The 20,628-nt window shown below is 41.2% G+C and overlaps 1 protein-coding gene across 2 annotated transcripts in view; it reads left to right on the top strand.

The window, feature by feature from the left end:
• pik3r3b (phosphoinositide-3-kinase, regulatory subunit 3b (gamma)) overlaps positions 1-20,628 on the top strand; it is a 258,480-nt gene that overhangs the window by 226,290 nt on the left and 11,562 nt on the right. Inside the window, exon 1 of one of the 2 annotated variants that reach the window (XM_078258301.1) lies at positions 16,827-17,309. The exons of the other annotated variant lie outside the window; for it this stretch is intronic. Within the exon in view, the coding sequence (XP_078114427.1) occupies positions 17,195-17,309 (115 nt within the window). The 5' untranslated portion in view covers positions 16,827-17,194. Of the gene's footprint in view, positions 1-16,826; positions 17,310-20,628 lie in introns of those variants that run through there. 2 annotated transcript variants of the gene reach the window in all.

Below are 20,628 nucleotides of genomic sequence, written 5' to 3'. Positions count from 1 at the left end.
CTCTCGCTGCTCTTTCTGTCTGTCTGTCTATATGTCTGTCTATCTGCTTTATTTATATGTCTGTCTGTCTGTCAGCATGTCTCTCTCTCTGTCTGTCTGTCGGTATGTCTCTCTCTCTGCTCTTTATGTCTGTATGTCTGTCTGTCTCTCTGCTCTTTATGTCTGTCTGTCTCCCTCTCTGCTTTGTCTGTCTGTATGTCTGTATATCTGCTTTATCTGTCTGTCTCTCTGCTTTGTCTGTCTGTCTGTCTGCCCGTCTGCTCGTCTCGAAGCATGCGAAACAAAGAGCAACAGACGAACCGACCGACATAAATGGAGAGAGGAAAAAAGATGCAAATGCTCGTGGAGACTTTCAGCCTTGTGTGCCAGCATGATATTGCAATCTGAAAAAAGAAAGTGAGGAGGAGGAGGGGAGTAGAGATTTGGGTTTGGTTCAGTTGGAAAGTGCGTATTAGCGTGTGTGTGTCATCTATCGCCTGCCCTCCAGCTGTATCCCTGTGTGGCTCTTTGACTGTCCACTGCACCCAAAAACAGAGAGAGAGAGCAGGTTGAGAGGCATCCGTCGTCTTGACTGCAACAGCAAAAACCCATTTCACTGCAACAGCAAAAATCATATTTTTAGTCCTTTGATGCCAAAAAAAGAAAATGCACACAACAGGTTGAAATGGGAATTACATTTTCTTCCTTTCTCTCGCTCGGTTTATTTCTTCCTGTCCGGCTAAATTCGGCATTTGTCATTTTCAATCTTGCCTTCACCCAATCCTGTTAATATAGCCTATATCATTATTTCTCATGTGGATATTCCAGAGCTTCTGTCCAAAGTCCCTGGGAATGTACAGTATAAATATGATTATATGAATTTAAATTGAGCAAATAATCACACCTACTGGCTCCGTGCTCAAATGGCTTTTGTCAGTTACATTCTTGCTTTACCCGATCCCGTAACTCTTAGTCCCAATGCTGTAATTATGTCCCACATGACTATTCCAGAACCTGTCTCTGGATATGTGTGAATTTCATTTTCTTAATTTAAGCTGAGCAAATAAGTCTTGGCCTTGTATTTAAATGGCATTTGTCATTTTCAATTTTGCCTTCACCCAATAATTATTTCCCATGTGACTATTTCTATCTGTAGGTATTAGGTCATTCACAACTGCTACATTTTAGTAGTCATCAACCACTTCCATAAAGTAGTCCAGTGTCTCCCAACCTTTTTGGTCTGAGGTACCCCCACAGCTCTGTCAGAGGAACTCACATACCCCTTCATCGATTCCCAATGTGTGTTCCAAATGTATAACACTATTCATTATATAAAACAAGTTTTCATAACATCTGTCAATAATAAGGTTGGTTTGGTCAGCAATACTACTACTAGCCTACTAGGCTGCTACTTACTTGGTGAAGTTAAATTTAAATTGGACTATTTATCCACTAACATTTCTTTTAGCTAACTATTTCAAACATGTATCCAGTACATTACTTATAACTAATCATTTGAACTATTTAGCCATTACTTTTAGCTATCTGTTTAAACTTCTGTGCTTGCTTGTTTTCTCTTACCTAATTGCAACATGTTCAAATTACAGCAGTAGAGCTCCACAATCTTTCCACGTACCCCCGGGCAACAGCAGAAGTACCCCCTGGGGTACACGTACCCCTGGTTGGGAATCACTGCAGTAGTCTATTAATAGTGAGAGACATACCATTTATTTTTTCTAGAGATAGCCCGATACCATTTTTTGCTTCCCGATACCAATTCTGATACCTGAACTTTCGTATCTGCCGATACCGAGTACCGATCCAATACCAGTGTGTCATATATTTTATTATGTTTTAACAATTGTATACTATACTACTATCCCTATATGGATATGATATTATTTCTATCTTTGTTGTCGGTCTGGCTCAGGTTTAACTCTTTGTGAAACATGAACAAACACAAACATCAAACTTTCTTTTATTATGCAGTTTGACAGTCAGTTATAACAGAAAAAGAACATAACTAGAACTGCAAGCAGTTATGACGGGGCCCAAGCCACCCACGGCAGTCGCCCCCGACGCCTCGGGGAGCGCGCGAAAGCGGAACCCGAAGCTGGGCGGCGGGGAGGCAAACGTAAATATTGAGAGGCGCGATCCGCGACGTCTGCGGTACGTCGCCGTTGCAAACGTAGCGGTCAACAGTTCACCTCCATGCATATACAGACTACCTTTAACAATGATATACGGATAGGATTGGAGATGAAAAGTTCAACTGACACGTTACCGCGATCAGCTTCGTGGGAAATTAAGAATCAATGCCACCAACATAACCAATCACACTATGACAGCCTCTACACTTAGCACCAACTGCAATGTTTAATTGTAAATGAATGTACCCTACTGGCAGTCTGGCACACATGGGTGCTCAGTATTTTCATCGGCGCCTATGAATGGTGTTGATTGTGGAAACTTTGTCAGGTGGCTTAAGAAGTTTGTTCATGTAAAAAACCAGAGGAGCACGCAAAAGCTAAAACCAAAACATAACATAGGAGGCAAACATCAGTAAGTAAGTGTGAGCTGCAAGGTCTGTGGTACATTCCCATTGCAAATATGTCATTAACATTGAGTAAAAGGACCAAAACACGACTACGTTTATTATAGCGCCCCCTAATGGCCGATCTTCGCCAGATTTGGTACAGAGCCTTAGAGTGGCATGCTGAACGAGCATGACAAGTTTCGTGTTGATTGCATATACTGTGGTAGAGATATTGCAATTGCAAATTTCCCATTTAAATGCATTGCGTTATTGGCCAAAACAAATAAACGTTGCTTATAGCACCCCCTAAAGGCTGATATTTGCCAAATGTGGTACAGAGCATCATAGTGGGATGTTGAACAATGATCTCAAGTTCTTTGCTGATAACATTTAATTTGGCCGAGATATGATATGATACGTGTGTGGTAGGTAGCTATGAAAATGTGTTTGGATGCCAAATGCGCATACTTTAACATAGCAAAATTCCTTGAGTAACTTTTGGTCAGGCCCATCTGGAGATGCTATTTACCAGGTTTCGTGCAGATCGGTCGCACGGCCTAGGACGAGTTCGAAAAAGTTGGTTTTGCGCATTGCGTGATATTGTGAAAAAACTTTTGAGTGGAAATGGGCGTGGCCTATATCACGGGATTCAGATTGATTCAAGGAAGACGGGGATGTAAGTATTTCTAATGTGCGATGTGTATTGTAGGAGTTAAAAGCAAAAAAACATTATAGCGCCACCTAGATGTCCACATGTGTAATCTTTGGTAGGTGTGGTCCATGACCCATTGTCTATCTACCCTGTAAATTGAAAGTTGTTCACGTTAGTGCAAGTAGTAAATTTAGACATGGGTCCCATAGGCCACTCCCACTTTGACCCCTCAGTACCCCACTCTAGGGTTGGCCTCAGGAGTGGCCCTAGATGGTACCCAACAAATTTTGTAAAAAGCGGTTCCTGAGATATAAACTTTTTTTGACCAATTTTCGTAAAACGCGTGAGCAACCTCCAGAGGGTCACGACAAACAAGAATCTAATGTTTGGCGTTGATAGCATTTATTTTGGCCGAGATATGGCAAAGTTGGTGTTTTCATAGTTAGCTACGCAAATTTGTTTGTGCGTAATATGCGCAATTTTTATCCTATCAAAATAATTTGAATAATAAAATATTAACTTTTTGTCAGGCCCATCTGGAGATGCTACCTGCCAAATTTCGTGCCGATCGGTCGCACGGTCTAGGAGGAGTTCGAAAAAGTAGGTTGTACGGTGTGGGAGTTATAGGGCCAAACGGTAGGGTTTTTTTCTGCTATAGCGTGGGCTATAAGTGGGTCAATTGTTGCGCCTGAGGTCCTTGCGGAGTTTCGGACTAGTCCTGAAAATGGCAACCCCCCCACCATGTACGGTTTAGGCTGTAGTTGGAGTTTTAGGCGGAGAAGAATAATGATGATGATGAATAATCAGTAGAAAAACAATAGGGTTCCACAGCCCTGCTGTGTGAACGGCGTAGCTCTTGCTACCGCCGGTTCTTGCAGACTCAGGCTTGGACCCCTAATAAACTACTTTAACCTAGATTTTCTTTAGGGCTTTATTACGTGGTATCGGATCGGTGCATAAACTCCAATACTTCCCGATACCGATACCAGCATTTTAGGCAGTATCGGAGCCGATACCAATATCTGGTTTCGAACCTTGCCTTCACAAAACCGTATTACTTTTACTCCTGATCTTGTAATTATTTTCCACATGACTATTCCAGCTGAGCAAATAATCACACATCATAATCATAGCTATAGCATGTGAATTCCTTAGCTTTCCCATCGAAAGCCCAATGACTTGATGTACTAGCACTTCCATATCACGAAAATGTTGTAGGTCTGAAGGATCCTGCGAGGTTCCTGATCTGAAGTCAGCCTTTATTGGAGAAAACTGCACTTTTAAAAGCATTATGGTTATATATTCATGCGTAGTAACACTTAAATCAGCTGCTTTACAGTAGACGGCAACAGTAGACTGCTAAGACACAAAGACAAGTTTCTCAGCAGGGCGTTTTCAATAATTAATACAAATCCTTTTAGTTACTGCGAGACTTTACTTCTGCCTGTCTGCCTGCACTGTGACCGAGGCAGCCTGAGTTTGCACAGGTGGACAGGATCAGTCAGGGCCAGGAGAGGAATGAACCCACTCAATGCATTCTCATGAACGGGTTTGTATGATATTGTACTTATTGTATTGTATTTATTTCTCAATAGGGGTAACAAAATATATGAGATAAAATGCCAAACATATCAGATATACAATATCCTGAAGCGTTTCCGCCATCTTGAATGATTTTCTTCTACTTGAGCAACCAAACTACATACGACACGCTGCCCTCACGCTGCATTCACTCCGATTGGCACTCACTTAGCTCAGCATTTGCATAAAATAGATTTCTTGTCTATTTTGGCACCGCCTTGGTCGTGGCAGCGGCAGGCTCGTCGTTTGTCGCTGACAAACGGCCAATCCCATTGAAAATGAATGGCAGCCTTCCGCTTTGTCACTGTCTCTTGTAGCTAATGTGACTGAGGGGTAAGGAAGAGAGAGGATCCACCAGAGTCAACGATAGATCTAAAGGCCTGATAAAACCTGCCTCTGCGATGTGAACTACATGTGTGTAGTCCATGATGGTTAACCCTCATATTGTCTTCCCGTCGACCATGCACTTGTCCTCCCGGTTCAAAATGTACCTGGTCTGTTTTGCCTGTTTATAAAGCATGGAGTAAAAAAATGATCACCCAAATCTGTATTACATCTTTTTAGGCAACTTCATTACAACTAGTTTTATACTTTTTTTTAGAATTCATGGTCAATAAACCTCATTTGTATGAATTATGCTTGATTTTTGAGTTTTAAAAAAGTTATTAGGACAGATTTTGATCCCATAAAATGAAAGATGATATAAAATTCAATAAACCCCCCAAAAGTCAATGAAAGTAGTGATCATTCATTTTTATTTTAGCATTTTATGGAACCATCCATGTTATTTTTGGGCAGTTTGGTTGAAAGAAACCCATATTTCTGATAAAGAAACGTTGGAAACGTCAAACAAACATCTCACTTCTGTTCCATCTTTGTTGGGAGTCGCACATGAGCAATAGCTAGGTAAGGACTACTAGCCAGTCAGAAGCAGAGTATGAGGGCGTGCCCTGACAGTAGCTAGGTAAGGACTACTAGCCAGTCAGAAGCAGAGTATGAGGGCGTGCCCTGACAGTAGCTAGGTAAGGACTACTAGCCAGTCAGAAGCAGAGTATGAGGGCGTGTCCTGACAGTACCTAGGTAAGGACTACTAGCCAGTCAGAAGCAGAGTATGAGGGCGTGCCATGCTAGCAGCTAGGCGAGCATTATAACGTGTGTTCCAAAGTGACCACGTTTGTCTCTGAAGTAAAGGCTGGACTACAATAGAGCTGTTTGGAGCAGTTTGTGAACAGTGTTTTCTGTTGGAGATGGTAAGTCCCTTTGGGGTGGACTTTGGGCTTTTTCACTTTGTAAACCTATAACGTGCACAAAAAGGTTACTTTGTTGTCAACATAATTGCCTACCTAATCTTAACAAGTAATTATTTTTGCCATCATGAGGAAGGGTTCTTTATTACAGCGCGATGTGAACATCACAAGACAGGTTGTTCAATGCTAGACGTTCAAGAAAGGATCACCACATTATTATTATATATTATTATTAACAACCAAGCGCATGTCCCTATTTCACTGATGCTGCAAGTCCAAAAAGGCCCAACTTTTAGTTTGGATTTAAAGCAAATAAAATTTGTATGGTCCAATTTCTGTTCAATTTCTGGTTTATTCCAGTTTTATTAAGCATGACCATCAGTGAGTACACCGGACTGGACATTTGTATCCTTCACATATCAGCAGCAGCGGTTCTGGTTGTTTGTGTCATCCACAGTGTTTCAGTGGCCATATGTGCAGTAGTAGAAAATATGGCCTCTCTGCATGGCTCACTGTAGTGGCTCGATCCCACTGACACCATGACTGCATGTTCCCCCCCCCCCACACACACACACACACACACACACACACACACATACAATTCTATACCTGTGAGGACCCTCGTTATCTCATCCTAATTCTTAACCCTGGTACAGCCCTTTGCAGAATGATGCACCTTGAAACTTAAAGTCCTACAAAGGTAGAAATACAAGAGCACACACAACTGTCATTAACACTTTTGTTCAGTTGATTTAATCAAACCCAGCACTGCTCATGGATGCACTATCAGATCAAATATAAATATTCCATATATTCTGTGCATCACTTTCTACAAATTTCCCCCAAACTTGAGTCTGATGTGTTTGGTATTATTGGGAACTATGCGATCTTGACCAAAGACAGTCTGTCTCCAAAACATGAGTCTAGAGCTGCAAAGATCAATCTATTACATTAATTACCAACTATTTAGATAGTCGATGAAGTGATTTGAGTCATTTTTTCTAAAAGAAAATTAAAATTCTCTTATTCCAGCTTCTTAAATGTGAATATTTCCATACAGTCCTTTGCAGGTAGAAATACTAGAGCACGCACAGACACACAGAGTCCATAGATAACCAAACTGTCATAAACACAGTGAGTCTGTTATTCAAACCCAGCACTCCTCATGGATGCACCATCGGATCAAAAATAAATATTCCAGACCGTCCTCCCACCGAAAAATGCCCAAATAAGTTGTTTCTTCAAACAGCAATTAGGACTCATATTTTCGTTTATAGTGACAGCGCCTCCCTAGTGGCTGTAGTCGTTATGACGGGAGCAAAGCAGGAAGTAACGTGGCAAAGTATAACAGCTGCAAATGTTCACTTAGAAGGTAGGTTAGGGTGGTGGATAGGTCAAACAAACACAGGAGGACTGGGGTTCGAGTACCGTTTGAAAATAAAAGTAAACATTGATATATTTTTTTTAATTTATGGAACAAACAGAGCTTTGTCACACATTCTGCGTCATATGCATAACTGGAAGTGAAGTAACGTCTGATTTGAACCCAAATCACAATCTTTTTCTAAACTTAACTTTCTAAAACAGGTCTTAAAGCTATAGTGCGTAGTTTCTGTCGCCCCCATGAGGTATTCTAAGTAATGACAACAAAACTGTTGGCACGTCCACATGATACAAGCCTTCCGTGATCGCACACGTGCCCCCACCCCTCCCCCACACAGTTGCTAGTAGCCAAGGAGGACACGGAGGATTAAAAACACATGACGGACTCTTCAGAAGAGGTCATTATCTTCTCTTGAGTTTCTGCCACGCAAAAGTCGCCGGACGCCACAATCTTCTGAACATAGTCATACTGACAAATACAGAGAGAGTTGTGTGGAGCTGATAGCCTTAATTAGCTTTGTAGCAACTCATTTGGCAATGGCTTGAATGTAAAGGACGTTCATTAATATCAAAAAGTTACGCACTAAAGCTTTAAGTAGTGTTGGTACCTAAACATAACTAAGTAGTTTTTGTGACTAAACTTAACCAAACTGTAACAGTTTCACAACATTAACGACCGTGAACCGCTATGTGCTCAGATTTAGATATAAGATTTCCTGCCAACGCTAAGGGGGCTAATTAACGCTTCTGTGGATCGTATTAGAGGGTAGGAATTAAATACCGACATCGTCGTATGGTTTGGAGGACTGGATGAAATATTCTAGATATTTCTTGCATCATTTATCACACATTTCCCGCAAAATGGAGTCCGATATGTTTGGTATCTTTGGGAACTGTGGGATCTTGACCAAATACAGACTGTCTGCAGAACATGAGTCTGTAGAGATGGTGTCTCTTGCGTTGTGAATGTCGCCATATTAACCGCAACAGAAAATCTAATGTTGCAAACAACAAGAGAACACGAAGGTGACCGTTCAGTCACATTGTGCATTTCAACTATAATTGTAGCAGGGATGTGGGCGGATGCCACACTGTGTTCGCCACCTCACCTTCCAAAAAACGCTTATTCATAATATATGTGAATGTGTTCCATATTATGCAACCGTTCTCTGTGTGTGTGTGTGTGTGTGTGTGTGTGTGTGTGTGTGTGTGTGCTCTCCCAGACCCCACTCCATCGATGTCTACGTTTAGCAGCCTATTTGTGTCTCCAGTTAAATTGTACTTTCCACTCTATTTATTACAGCGGCAGACGAAATATGAAAAGCGCTGAGGGCCATGGATAATAAGCCCAGAAATAGAGCAGGCAGTGAGCAAAGCACAGCCTCATCATCACTGTACAGACAAACATCCTCCCACACAGACACTCATATATTTATGGACTGTTATTTCCACGAGACAAACATGTCCCGACCACTTCAGGACAAATGGAACTCCGTCTCCCTTCCTCTCTTCCTCTGGCGTCCTCTTTCTGTCTCTCCGGGATCGTTTGCTTCGGTCTAGCACTGTAGCCAAGCAGACGAGGATCTCTCCTCCTCCCTCTCCTTCTATCCATTCTTCTCTCAGTCTACTGCTTCGGTTTCTCCCATGACAGCACACGCTCAATCTGTGGGTTTTTTCCTTTTGAAAGAAAAAAAAGCCGGTTTAACCGCATAGTCCGTGGTTGATAGATTGTACAGTAGTGACTCCCTGACACCAGGGAACGTGTCAGGGAGATATACAACACTATTGTGTCTCTTTCTGAATCACTGCTTTATTACAGCACACACACACTTTATTACACAGTCACACAGACAGATGCCCCCCTCAGGGCACCAAATAAACATATAGAACACAAGACTGAAAACTGCACATGGGCCCATTTCTTGACACATTTCAAATGGATATTAAAAGTAAAATGTTACTGATAGTGCTCCATTTCCGAATGCCACTTCAAAGGCTGTTCTTTTAACCCTCCTGTGAAATTTGACTCGTTTTCAAATTTTCAGAAATTTAGTTTCTTTCAACCAGATTTTCCAAAAATAACTGAATGAAGTTGGCTAGAAGCCTAGATGTGACATAGAATTAGGTAATAATTTATATTTTATGCTTTACAAACTGGCAAACCAGAGGAGGACAGCAGGTGAGTACGTTGAGGAAAGTGCGTCGAATGTGTCAAAGAATGCCTCCAAAGCGTTAAAAATGTCAAAGAAAGAGTCAAAAGCGACAAAATAGCGTCAATAAAGTGTAGAAATTGTCAAAATATAGTCAACGGAGGGTTAACACAAAGATCAGCAAAAAACAATAAATATGTCTCCAAACTGATGTCTACTAATAAGCATTACATACATAACATACCTTCGGGTATACGGACAGGCGCCATCTTGGGAAAATATCATGACTAGTCAAAACACAAACGCCCTGCTAGAGCTATGTTACTAGTTACTGGTTGCACGGCGTTTGTGTTTCAACTGGTCATGATTTTTCCCAAGATGGCCCCTGACCGTATACCCGAAGGTAATATCTTTATAAACTATCTTTTTAATAAACTGTCTGTACACTTACAAAGTTCTCAATGCTTTGGTTTACATGTAGGGACCCTCATTATGCTACTGTGGAAGTGTGGTGCTATTTTGAGCCTTGTTAGTGGTATAAAATAGAGATTTACCCTCTGCCCCGAAGGCTAGCTTTATAAGCTAATCAGCAGTTTGCACTAGCTTGTTTGAAGCTACAAACACATTCGATTACCATCAAAACATATCCCAGAGAACGGTCGACTCGGTACACGTGTTACTAACCCCTAGGTTCGTTTTGCGCCGGAATTGTCCTTTAAACGGAGATTAATTCTTCTACTGGAACTAAAAACACTTGTGTGTACGGAGATTGCTTTTGGCTCAAAACTCTGCTTGAAAACCAAAACGTAGTGATGTAAATGTAGCCTCAAACGGACAGAGCCCCACCAATACTGGCAAACTCGAGACCCATACCCGGCCTGAGACCCATGTGCGTACATTTTGTCTTTATTTCTGATTGTTAGCTGGCCAGGCTAATGGAATACATCAGCTACATTCTTTCTTTTTCCTCTCCCCACTTGGCATTGTGTAAACATGCAACACATGGCCGCAGATGACTGGCAGAGTCAGAGAGAGAAATAATTCTAAATAACCAACATTTGTAAATAACTAAGCTGGAACTGTCTCCAATGGTTGGAGTGGCAGGGGTTTTCAAACTTTTTGTGTGTGGACCACTATTTGTAATCAAGAATTTTCACGGACCACCTCATAATACACTTAATAAAATATGTCTACACCCAGTCCTACCTGAATTAATCTGCACCTCTTAATAGACCTATTAGCACTAAAACTATAACTGGTCATCACATCAGTACAACAGGCTCGTTAAAAGAAAGTTTATTGCACACAACAGCTGCCACATATTTAATTTATTTGTTTACTCAAGCGCCCGAGGGAATAATCAGGTTCATTTGAACACCAGGCTTATTTCCATAGTAATGTAGTATTCAATCTAGACAGTATAAGAACACTTGCATATAGTCAAAATTTCAAAACCTTTGGCAATTTTAGGGGATTATTAATCTTCAGAGTTTGGACTTGAATGTCACGGCCGAGCGCCACTAGCCTATTTTAGTAATCACACAATAACTTGACAACATTTTATATCGATATACATATTCTTAATTTTTATGGGAATCCCTGGTAAAATGAAAGTTAAAAAACTATTATTTAATATTTTATTTTGCTTTTCCACGGACCACCTGCAGTACCCTCACGGACCACTAGTGGTCCGCGGACCACAGTTTGGGAATGACCGCACTAGAGCATCATCATGTTGAAACAGAAAAGAGACAAACACAATCTGTTGGGAGAACACTTTTGTCTAAAATCATAATTGTTTACTGTAGCATTACATTTTCCCCTTCATTCACACAAACATCGATGTAGATAAGCTGGTGTTTCACAAGTGTTTGAGGGTCACGATAGCTCCCTTTAGCCGTGTCAGCGTGGCACCCTCCTCACAGCATCTGGCTTTCTATCTTATTTCTCAAAGTACAATGGCTGCAAGTGTTTGAGGCAAATGATTTTATTCTGTGGTTGTGGAAAATGATATGATGTGGGTTTTGGAAGCAGTTGCTTGGGGCGCAGGTGGCCTGAATGTCCTTCACACATGCACAAATAGACAATGCCCAACCTAACAGGCACAAACCTCTTTGTCCACACACACACACACACACACACACACACACACACACACACACACACACACACACACACACACACACACACACACACACAGACATGGGAACACAGATTACATCTAGTTTACTGAACTGCTTGTTCTTATGGACCAACAGCAGCAGTTGAAGTTTGTGGACTCAGACGAACTCCAGGGACACATTTAGACATCGGATATCTCTGAAACTATGTCTGCTTTTTTTACAATCTAAATATAATCTGCCAGACTGAGGCACGATAGACAAAACCCTGATAGACAAACAGGTGGGTCCATGAATTCAAATATAAGCTTCATGGCCAAAAAGATGTTAAATTAAATTCTGAGAAAGAATTTGCAAAGATATCTACAATTTTAAGATGGATTTTGGGGGACTTGTGTATGAAATGAATCACAGATGCAGGATATGTGTGTTATCACACAATGCGGAAAACACATTTATTTACAGTAAGGTGACATTTGTATAGAAAATCAAAGTTTAAAAAGTTAAAGAGTGTGTTACTTTGGGTTTGATGTGCCTTCATGATTAAAAATGTGTGTGTGTGACTGGATTTGTGCTTCCTGGTGCATTAAATCAGTAGGTGGTATATGATATGAGCTTCCAGACAGCGCCTTTGTCTGTGCTTAGAGTCCCTTTAAAAGACAGCCGTTTTGGTCTCTATGGCGACAGAAATGGCAAACTCAACACCTGATTCCCAGAAGATCACCTGAGCTTCTCTCTCTCATGCAGTACTCACACGCAAATCCTCTTCCCGGATTCTCGCCTGCAAACACAAACTGGAAGAAGTATTTAGAAGTGAAAACCACAATCTAAAAATATGCAGAAACCTACATTCAATGTTTGTTTGTTTTCAGTAAAAGTACAGACGTTTTATCAGTAATATGTATTAAAGTAGAAGTACTGAACAATGGTGCCTTCCTGAGTGCTAAATGATTGATGTGTGAACCTATTCTGCTGGGTAGTTCCCAAGGTATTGTTCAACATTAAGATATGCTTATTTGCTTTGCTTTTGAAAGTGAGATGAGAAGATGGAAATCAATCTCATGTCTGTGTGTTAAGTACAGAGCTATAGAGTCAGGACATGGTTAGCCTAGCTTAGCATAAAGACTGGAAGCAGGGGAGACATTCTGTAACTCTGGTCCATCACCCCATACTATTGATTGGACAGATAGTCTAGCTAGCTGTCTGGATTTACCCTGCAGAGATCTGAGGAGCAGTTAACCATAGTCCTCAGAAATCCACCTGAGTTTAAAATGCCAACACAAAGGAAGCATTAGGTAATGGATATCCGGCCTAAATTAGGGACATCCGGCAATGTTTCCGGCGGCACCGGAGCAATCCCGGAAGTGGAACGTTGTGTATATAGACTAATCAGGACCCAAGAAAGCACAGTGCAGAGTGCGAAGTTGTTTGGATGAACGCTTCTCCAGAAAGCTGCAAGCAGCAATACCAGAGGCCAAGCAAGTTCCCAACAGGCAAGTTTTAAACGGGCACTGCACCAGTGTTATTTCAATTAGTAAACATGTGGTACCGCCTGGCACACCTTCCCTTTATAATTATAGTCTTTTTGGCAGGGTGGAGGCACGTAAAAGTGACAGCAGTACGAAAATGAAGAGAAGCAGGTTCCACAACATCAGAATGTATTCCAATGTTTTTTCTGCCAGCCACTTTGCCAAGATTTCCAAACTTTTTGTTAAAATGTTGGTGGGTTTTTTTATGCTGGTATTCAAAAAGCACCTAAAACCAATGGATGGAAATATACATAATATCATTTTATTTTGAAGTTTTATCTGGAGTCATGGGAGGGGTTGATTCATATGTGACAATGCTTCATATGTGATTATACATACGCTATGCAAATAGACCACTTGATGCCAATCGGCTCTATTGTTAAGAAGGTTAAATGGTAAGCAGTGTGCTGATTGCTGGGGACAGCGCAGATTAATACTGCTGTTCCCATTGCCCTCCTCCTCCCTCCGTCTGCCCCTCCTTCTTCCTCTCTCTTTCTCTTTTGTATGACGACGGGCAGTCAGTTCCTGTGTCATTGTTAGGGATCCATCTGCCTGGCCACACACAAGCACACACACACACACACACACACACACACACACACAGAGCGACAGCAGCAATTAAACCTGATTGACACACTTGCAGAGATGAGCTTTGGGCTGTGTGTCCGGCACGAGCCATCTGTGAAACACACACGCACACACACACACACACACACACACACACACACACACACACACACACACATTGACATTCCTGCCAAACCCCCTCTATTTTATTTTATTTTAATATTTAGGCAAAAGGAACCTCTATCCTGCTCCTCTTCTTCTCTTGTGATGGACAGAAGAAACTGACAAGTTTAGGGAGTGGTTGGTTGGATGGACGGATGGATAGATGGGTGGGTGGATCAGTGGGTGTCTGCATGGATGGATGGCAGATTGGGGGGCAGACCTTTTATTTATTGTCGCTCCCTGAAGTAGGACACCAGGCAGACAGATAGATAGACAGAGCAGCTGTAATTACTGGTGGCAGCAGCCCCCATCTAAAGATATTGTATTGATATTAGGCTGTTAACAGGAGATTACCATGTGGATGATTGGGAGTCTGGGCCAGTCTGGGTCTCCACTGTATGCTTTGGGGGCAGCTGATTATGATGATGCCATTGTTCTTTTTTTATGTAAGTCTCAAAAGTGCTCCACTTTCTGCTCTTGGCACAGGAATAGAAGCCAAAAGAGGGAGTAAAAGGGTCAAAGGTTAATTTAATTTATTTTTTAATTTAAAAAATGCCCATATTTTTTTGAAAATAGTTAATCAGCTTAAGCAGACTGTAATCCCAATTTTGTTTGCATACACAGAACACCCCAGAATATGCTTCAGTAGGTAGAAAATCACGTTTTGAAAAAAATAATTTTAAAATCCAAAGAGACCCATCCAAAAAGATCTGGATCTAAAATGCATACAACCCAAGTAGACCCAAACAGAGAGAGAACACCAACACTGGAAGCACCATAATCCACCATCAATTAACAAGCAGGTGTTTTTAGCTCTTTAGTTGCTATATGTTTCACTTTCTTTAACAGCTAGTGGCTTGTCCCTCTGCCTTTTGGGGCTGAGCAGGTAGCGTACACTCGGGTTTTAGAACTTTTTTGCTGCCTGCTGCGGCCGAAAACAACGTGACGAGAGCAGTGAGAGTCAACCTAAACAGTAAAGCTGTGGGCCGTAAAAACCAAAACAATGAGCTGAAAGACGCTAAAATGCTCTGTAGAGCTGAGGGGAACTGAAGAGTCGGGTGATAATTCTCTGTGCTTTCGTCAATAAGAGGGACCCCTTTCCCATAAAACATCATTTGATCCATTGTTAATATAAAAATATTGATAGACCAGCTTTAAAAAAAAATAATAATACAAATATCATCTTAAAATAAGGAGCCATACACACAAGTCCTGAAACACACCTAAACCCACAATCCTGTAAATCCATAATATCCATTTTAGTGTGTGTGTGTGTGTGTGTGTGTGTGTGTGCAGTAATCCCTGTGTTATAGGCTTCCTAAATACATGTTTGCACCTCTCTTGCATCCCTAAGCTTATGTTTAAGCTTTCATATCATTTACTGTAACTGTACTTACCTCACTGTAGGCGGTTTGGTTTACGAGGTAAATGGCACCTTTTCCTCCACTGGAGTTACGTAAACGAGCCCATTGAACAAACAAACTTTAGCTCTGAAAACACATCGCTGTAGTGGAAAAGAGGTTATGATCTGTTTTTGGGAACAAAGGTCTTGTACATTTATCATAAGCTAGTTTCTGAAGTGTGTCATGTTATAGGATCAGCTCAGGAGCAGGCAAGTGTTCAGAGACACTACAGCTCAAACCAAACTCAAGGTACATCTAATCTATAATCTCAGAGACATTGTAGTCTCTGTCTCATTGCGTGGGTTTTTACTTTACATTGCTGAGGACCATTTCCCAAACCACATTGTAGTAATTTGGGTTTTTGAATGTTTGTCCTACCTTTCAGTCGACCACGGTTTTAATTCATTTCATTATGGTATGAAAATCAACTTGAAACTTGCTTGATTTGTGTATTCCACCTTTGTTGTCACAACTGAAAGAGTAGATTCATTTGGGGAGTCCCTCCACTGCATTACCATGCAATGGTAGGTTTAAAATACACGAGGTTAGCATTATTTTATCTATTCCTATTGTCAAAAAATACCATTGGTTCCTATTGAACGGCTCACAAATGTATAGTTTCATTTTTTTTTTAAAGGCTGTGTTATTTCCTACTTCCTAACTGCTGGGCACTGTCTCTTTAGCAAATGTTACTCAAACAGAAGGAAATAGTGCATTTGTTTGAGACTATTTTCAACGACAGATTAATACACATTTGATCTAGTGAATATTTGGGGCAGCTGGACGTTGTGTGGGGGAAAAGTGTGTCTGTTCATGGTAATGAAGGAACATGTCACCCAGTGCAACAATGAGCTCTATGGCACATAGGAAGAAGATATAGGCTATCACACTTTGATACACACAATACTTATTAGTAGGATAAATATAATGTTGGTTTGGTTGTATTATAGAAAAAGCACGTTCAGAAATGTAAAATCATTCAGGTCTGCTTTGGGAAAACGTGAAGCATATGTGAGTTGAATGTTTGGTAGCTACTTATTCATGTAGCCTGTTATGTCATATCCCAAAGTGGCTGCAGCAGTAGCGAGAGCCAATAGTTTGTAGCGACATAGTCAGTCAGCAGGAAGGTAAGGCTCTGACTGGAAAACCACCGAATTTGTAAGTTGCTCTTCAGAGGCTGAAGTTATTTCCCTATTGGCTTTCAAATTCAGTTTCTGCGCTTGCGCACAGAGGCTCGGTCACAGGCTGGACTGGGAGAGAAAGGGGCTAACCAAGGGGGGGGACATAGAATTGAAATAATACAGGCAGAATGGGTGAGTGGAATATTATTCCTCTTAATGTTAGATAAGTTGTTACTGATTTTATGTTAATATCTATTACGCCAAGGCTATATTTGTATTTACTTTAAGTGTGTCACAAGGGAAGTTAGATGGCCACACCCCTGTGAGGCACTGCGCAGTGGTTTGTCCCAGCCGTTGTCAGCCTTTGCCATTGCCAGCCTCCTCTTGTCAGAGTTCTTCTTAAAATGAAGCTAGCAAGCCGGCGGCACCAGCGGAGGAGAAGGAAGGGGACTGAAATGTAGAGCTGGCATCTACTTTCCCATCGTTTAAGGACGCTTTTATATACATATACACATATAGAGGGCATCCATGAAGAGCCCTAAGTTATTAACTTTATTATTATGTCGGAGGGAGCAGTCGCAGCCCGGTGCTTGCTGTACACAGTTCGTCTATTTATTCCAGTCTGAAGCAGGAATTCAGATAGAAGTCTCAAGTAGATAGATTAACATTAACGTCGGTTAGTTTTTTGACACCCGTTCGCATTTTATAAGCTTTCCCCCCCCCTTTTGTGGAGAAAGATTGTCAGGTTAAGCCACACGGAAGCAATGTATAATACAGTCTGGACGACGGAAAAAGCCGGCGAGGAAGAAGACTGGAGGGACGTGATGATGCCCTACTCCACAGAGCTGATATTTTATCTGGAAATGGACCAACCGCCAGGTAATTAAGGAGGCCTGCGACGCTAATATTCGAACATGGTAGTTGGGCTCGAGCTAGCTGGAGAGGAGAGGAGGTATAGTGTTTGGTTTGGTTTCTGTTTGAATTGGTGGAAAGTTTTTAAAGCGTAATGTTACATCCTGCTGCTGCTCATACTCCCCCCTCGGCTGGCTTACCGACATTTGGGTCGTTTTTTTTTCTCGAGGGATTTCACAGTGTCTGCTCATTTAAGGTGGTATTTTTTTGTTAGTTTTTGCCAGTGCATCATTAACGTTACTGTTAATGATTAGTTTCGACATCAACCTCGCACTACTCTGCTTTTCCTATAACGTTACTGGGAAGCTGGTAACTTCAGCTTTTAATAAAAAATGTTATAGCGATATTGTATCTTTGTATTCGGCTGTAATAACAGTTTTCGGCACCAATGGCAACGCTTTAAACATAATTTACAAGTGTTTCTTTATCTCCGGTGCATCCGTTTTAGCAGAAATGCTCCTTTGTACATGTACGTGCTTATGTCTGCTGTGACACAGTAACGTTAGCTGCAGCTCTCCAAACCTGCACTCAAAGACTCATTTGGAGACCATAGTCCCATGTAGTATGTGTTTAGAGGCAGCCGAAATCCTCCTCCTGCCCATCTGCTTATAATGTGATATGATAAATAAATAGCAAAGGTGACAGAAATCGCAGCCCAAATCGTTTTGGACTAAAATGCAATAAACACCATCGCAGTTCTTTTGTAGCCGAATTTGCTCCTTGAAACCAGAAACACATTGGTGCAACTACCTGCACAGTTTTTACTCCTCATTCAAAGTCTAAATCAACCAGCTCCATCCGGATCATCCCGAAATTTGCTCTGCCCGGTACCGACAACGGGAAAGGGCCGGGGGGATGGGACACGGAGAACAGAACAGAAGGTGTCCGGAACATTGAAGGAAACCGGGAATAAAAGGTCCAGAACATTTCATAATCCTAAAACCATTCGCTGACGCGCATTTATACGACTTTGTGCCTCTATCTAGCAAACTGTCATCCAGATTTGAATATGTTTCATTCTTGCATTCATTCATTCATTCCTAGGCAATTGTGCCAGTGTCATTTGACTCCCCCCCCCCCCCCCCCCTTTTCTCCCCTCGGTGCGTTGAATGGATCATGGCGCAGATGTGGGACGTTGTGTTGTTTCCAGGAGGCGCTGTTGAATGCAGTTTGCCCGGTAGCTCTGTCCCCTTTTTTCCCCTCCTTTCTCTTCCCGCATTTATCTATTGACATGTACTACACATTCTGCAGCCACCACAAAGTGCAGCATTATGTCATATAGTCGGCATGTTGGAGAGATAATGCAACAACAAAAGAAATCCCTCCGGTTAAGATGCTTTATCAAAGAAAGTATTTCAACCATTAGATCATAGTCATTCAAACTGTATACAGGATGAATTTTCTGAAGTCTGTAGCAGCAAGGAGAACAATATGCTTCATGCACAGTTACATTTTCGAGTCAGTTCAGTTCTAATTTGAGGTATATTGAAGTGTGTGTGTTCCTATTTGTGCGTCAACGTATGCCGAGTGCCTTTTGTCTTGATATAACTGACATGCAATTGGAAGGGACTGGCGAAAGAGGCAAAGAGGGTGACGGAGAAGCAGAAAAGTGGAAGAAATGGCAAGAGAAGAAAGAAGGGATGATGAAGGGTTGAGGAGAGAAGTGAATAAACGTCTGGAGAAGACAAGTGTCTTACAGTCATTCATTATATTTATTACACTGGAATTGAAACGTGAGCGCTTCAGTGACATTTAGGTGTGTGTTTGTGTGTGTTTGTTTGTGTGTGTGTGTGTGTGTGTGTGTGTGTCGTCATTAGCACAGGTGAAGTGCCACTGCCACCCCTGGGGGAGGGCGAAGCCTACCTTTCCACTTGCGTGTGTGTGAATGTGGGATGCACACTGAGTCTCGTCTTAACCGTCTTTGCATTTCTTGCCTCATTTACAGCAAATTCCATGTACTGCACATTACTTCCCAGTTCTCCTACCATCCAGGTAGTGTCTACTCACACCTACCCAGCATGAAAATCAACTTGCACAGGCTTTAAGTTTGCACTGATACAGTTCTATAACAGTTTGCGTCATGTTTGCATTTGATTTTGTGAAAATGTGATAATGTAGGGCAGATTTGACAAAGCTATCTGCACTTTAGACCACCTTGTTATGCAACAGTAATGTCACTTTGACAACAATAAAAGCAGCAGAGCTGCCTTTTCTTAAGTGAGTAATCCACTAACTGCTTGTTGGAGTCCATTGTAAATCATGTTCAATGATGACGTGATCATACTGTTTTCCAAATTAATAATTTTAGAGCAAAAAGAAATGAGTTGTAAGTCATTTTGTCACTGCACTGAGCATCCATTTAAATATATGTAAATGCAATTTGCCCAAATGTGCGACATTGGGATATACATTGGGAAAATGTTATTGTTAATATCGTGCTCCATCAACCAGCCCTGACTCGGCCCATAATGAGGAGCAGATTATAAACGATTACTCTACATGAGTGCACTCACCTGCAGAGGGAAATTACACTGGAGGAACACATTTTTCAAGTTGCCTTCAAGTGGTCAAAGAAATCCTTTTGACCGATATTTTCAAGCACATATATATTACACACACACACACACACACACACACGCCTCGATTATTTAACATGATTACTCATTGTCTTTTGAAAAGATTTGCAATTATTTAACTTAAAAACCACTGAAACGGTTAAACAGATAATTGTTTGTTTACTTTGATTAATTGCACAGCCCTGCTATTACTTTGTGATTTCATAAACGGGCTAATTTATGCAAAACCAGCGGTGTAGAGCTGCTGCTATTGATATAAACAGCATGCACAGTGGAGATGTCAAAGCCTGTTTACATACAGAGCGTAATCATCATCCGCAGGGTCGGTTTGACATGATGAGAGCCGTTCTATCAGGATCATAATCGGAACAAAACGAAACATAATATCCAAAAGTATAACCGAATCTGCATCAGAATTCAGTCTTGATCTTCGAAATAGTTGTTCGACGAAAGAGTCCCGACTCAAGGTCCACTTACTTTAGCTTCTTCTGGAGCTCTCAAACGTATCACACAAGTTTTTTTTTGTTTTGTTTTTTTATCCGCGGATACAGTTTGCTCAGTTGTCATGGAGATGGATCTGGTTGACATGATGAATTCATTCATAGCTCTTTTTTTTATATATATATATATATATATATATATATATATATATATATATATATATATATATATATATATATATATATATAAAGCCAAAAAGAGGTTATAAC

This window comes from Sander vitreus, chromosome 9, assembly GCF_031162955.1.
Source record: "Sander vitreus isolate 19-12246 chromosome 9, sanVit1, whole genome shotgun sequence".
NCBI lineage: Eukaryota > Metazoa > Chordata > Actinopteri > Perciformes > Percidae > Sander > Sander vitreus.
Note: the sequence above shows the minus strand (reverse complement) of the source record. Positions and strands in the feature narration are given on the sequence as shown.